At 49.1% G+C, this 3,374-nt stretch overlaps 1 protein-coding gene across 1 annotated transcript; it reads right to left on the reverse strand.

Moving 5' to 3' along the window:
- Positions 1–1,807: 1,807 nt before the first annotated feature.
- On the reverse strand, positions 1,808–2,197 carry LOC127196344 (small cysteine and glycine repeat-containing protein 7-like). The gene has a single exon (XM_051153953.1). It carries the CDS (start codon positions 2,195–2,197, stop codon positions 1,862–1,864), a length of 336 nt encoding a protein of 111 aa, XP_051009910.1. The 3' UTR covers positions 1,808–1,861.
- Between the last annotated feature and the right edge of the window lie 1,177 nt (positions 2,198–3,374).

Below are 3,374 nucleotides of genomic sequence, written 5' to 3' on the forward strand. Positions count from 1 at the left end.
AAGATTTAAGTGTAAATTTATAATGGCCACTAGAAACAAAACAAAACAAAGCAAAGGGCGTGCTAGACTGAACACAGCTTACTATCAAAATTACCCAACTAAAGGACGAAGCAGGCAGAGTCTGTTTTGTGGCTCTTCTGCTATGGGGATCAACTGTGCCCTCTTTTGTACATAGACTGATGCTGTGACTCCCAAGACCTCAGAGAGTAGACCTTATCTGGAGAAAGCAACTAAGAAAAGGCAGCTACATCAACATAAATGACCCCAGGTAGTGTGCTGGGTAATTTTATGTCAACCTGACACAAGCTGGAGTCATCTGAGAGGCAGAACCCACTGGACTGTAGGTGCTGGGCCGAGTGGCACAGGCTTTAATTCCAGCACTCAGGAGGCAGAGGCAAGCCTGTAGAGCATTTTATTAATTAATAATTGATGTGGGAGTGCCCAGCCCATGATGGGTGTGGCCATCCTTGGGCTGGTGATCCTGGGTGCAGTAAGAAAGCTGGCTGAGCAAGCTCTGGGGAACAAGCCAGTAAGCAGCACCCCTCCATGGCCTCTTTATCATCAGCTCCTGCTTTCAGGCTCCTGCCCAGTTTGAGTTCCTGTCCTGACTTCCTTCAATGATGAACAAAGATATAGAAGTGTAAGCCAAATAAACCTTTTCCTCCCCCAGTTGTTTTGGCCTTGGTGTTCCATCACAGCAAAGATAGCCCTAATGAGGACAGGTAGATTTAAATTCATCATGACTGGGGTGTTTGATAAAGGAAGAAAGGCAGCAGACATGAAGACCAGGCAGACCCAGTGAAGACAGAATTCTCGGAAGCTGCTAACACCTTGATCCTGGACTTCCAGCATGGGAAATTATGAGAAAACAAACAGCTCTGCTCTAAGTCAGCCAAGCCCAGGTTTTGATGGAAGTAGAAAAAGGAAAATGGCAGTGCCCTGCTGGCTTTCTTCTTTCCCTCCACCTGGGTCCCCAGCCCATGGGACAGTACCACTCACATGTAGGGTGGTTCTTCTCCCCCAGCCCCCGTTCCAATCTCCACACACCCCACAGCTCATCCAGAGTTTACCACTTCATTCCACAGGCCAATCTAAATGCAGGCAAGCCGACCCCAGAGGAGAGCCATCACAGTGGTTTGTCCCAGCTGCTTCAGGCCCATGGGGGGGCAGCACACCCTGGCAGGGATCTCTTGAAAGAGTAAAGCCTCCCAGATCATGCCCAGTATGTGGGAAGAGAAGGGGGATTCTGAGCTGGGTCCATGACTCACTGCAAGGGCCTGTTCCCACCAACCAGAGGACTACCCTAGGCTCAGCCATCACTGCCTGACCATGTAGCTCACAGTCTACCTCATCTCTAGTTCTCTGAAGCTTTTGCTCATCTAGAATGTCAGTTGAGATGGAACTCGTTTCTCCCCATGGAAAGACAGGTTAGAGACTGGAAAGCACATGAGACACACAGGAGTCGGCTGTCTGAGAAGGATTTACTGAAGTTTATTAAGCAACAGTAGCTTTGTAGTTACAGATATGCAATGCAATGGGAAACAGGTCATTGGCGCAGAGTGAGAGGAACTATAGGCTGTCATAGCACAACCTACCAGACGTGTCAGCCATGGTCATGATCGCATGGTACCTGACAGAGAAGGCCTGGGATTCAGTCTTTTGCTTGGTGCCCATCAAGTGTTGCAGGATGGTAACAACTATAGAAATGCCAGGCTCCAATGGCAATGAGCTCAGTTCATGCTGGTGGCTCACAATCCTAACAGACAGTCAGACAGGCACGCAGGCAGGCAGGCAGCAGGCCGGCAGGCCGACTCACCTCTATCAGTTACCTACAGGAGAAGCCCAGAGACAAGCATCCATCCTAGCAGCAGCACTTCTTGCAGCAGCACTTTTGCTGGCAGCAGCACTTCTGCTGGCAACAGCCCTTCCCACAGCCACAGCCACAGGAGCCACAGCCACAGGAGCGGCAGCAGGTACGGCGACAGCAGCAGACAACCACTGGTTTGCAGCAGCCACAACAACCACAGCAGCTACCGCAGCCACAGCCACCACAACCACCACAGCCACAGCCACCACAGCCACCACAGCTGCCACAGCCACAGCTGCCACAGCCACAGCCACCACAGCCACAGCTGCCACAGCCACAGCCACCACAGCTGCCACAGCCGCCACAGCCTCCACAGCCACAGTAACCCATGGTGTCAGTAGAGAGGAGTCAGGTGCAGTGAGGAGAGAGACTCAGGAGAGGAGAGGAAGATGTGATGTTCCTTCTGCTGGGGGAGTCCCTTAAGTACCAGCCTAGGAGGATAAGAGGGGTGTGACTCAGGACACATGACCATAGATGCTTCCTTATTCCTATTTATTCTAGGGTTCAAAAACAGTGTACAGCTATTTCTCAAGATACATCCTTAAGAAACATTTGGCTTAATAGAAAAAAACTAAATGGTGAAGCTTCTGTTTCCATGCTAAGAACCCAGCCTTATAGATTGTGTGTAAACAAAAGAACCACAGATCCCTTCAAACGCAGTATGATATAAAGAGATGATAGGAAGGGTAGAGGTGAGATTTGGAAAGACTAGCTCAGCATGCACGGATTCTCTCTTTCTGAGAAAACTCAGCTTAAAAGCATGCCCCTGAGCACTCCCTAGGTTTTACAAGTAGTGGAAGGGACTCGGTACATCTCCATGTGCTGTGGAGGGAGTGACAGTACTGATGATACTGGCCATCAAGCACACCACTGGTCAAAGTGGCAAAAGGAATTCTGGGCTTAGAGCAGCCAGTCAGGAATAGGAACCAGTCAGAGACGCAGCCATCTTCCAAGCCTCTGGCAGCACCAAAGTGAGCCAGCTGGAGGCTATGTCCAAGCAACACAGTGGCATTGGGTCTTGAATTGGGCTCAGAACAGGTCCTATGTCTGTGGGGCATTTAGCTTATTTCATTACATTCACAAACTGCCCAGAGCCTTGTTTATAAATGTATACCATGGGCTGGCAAATGGACCAGAAGAGAGAGCTATGTTACTCACTGGAATCATTACCGCCTCTAGACACATCACGAAAGCACACATCCTCCCAACAGTCAGTACTTGTAAATGTCACTCGCTGCATCATGCACACCTGGTGAACTTACTTGCAGAGACAAAGATAGCATTGTGAATAGACAGAAGAAAATTACTGTAATTATGAGAGACATGTGCAAGTGAACCTCATCACATGGTGTCCCGACTAGACTTGCCTTTGACTGCTGAAAATCTTAGAGTCACTATCCATTATGGTCTGAAGGATGTCCTTCCCAAATTTGAAACCTGGAGACCGTGTCTTTAAAGAGATAACTAAAATCACATAAGATCATGCACTTGGGGCCAAAATATGATG

This window comes from Acomys russatus, chromosome 12 (genome assembly GCF_903995435.1).
Source record: "Acomys russatus chromosome 12, mAcoRus1.1, whole genome shotgun sequence".
Taxonomy (NCBI): Eukaryota; Metazoa; Chordata; class Mammalia; order Rodentia; family Muridae; genus Acomys; species Acomys russatus.

Coding starts and splice junctions, on each gene's coding strand:
- LOC127196344 (XM_051153953.1), bottom strand. CDS start 2,197: ATGGGTTACTGTGGCTGTGGAGGCTGTGGCGGCTGTGGCAGCTGTGGT.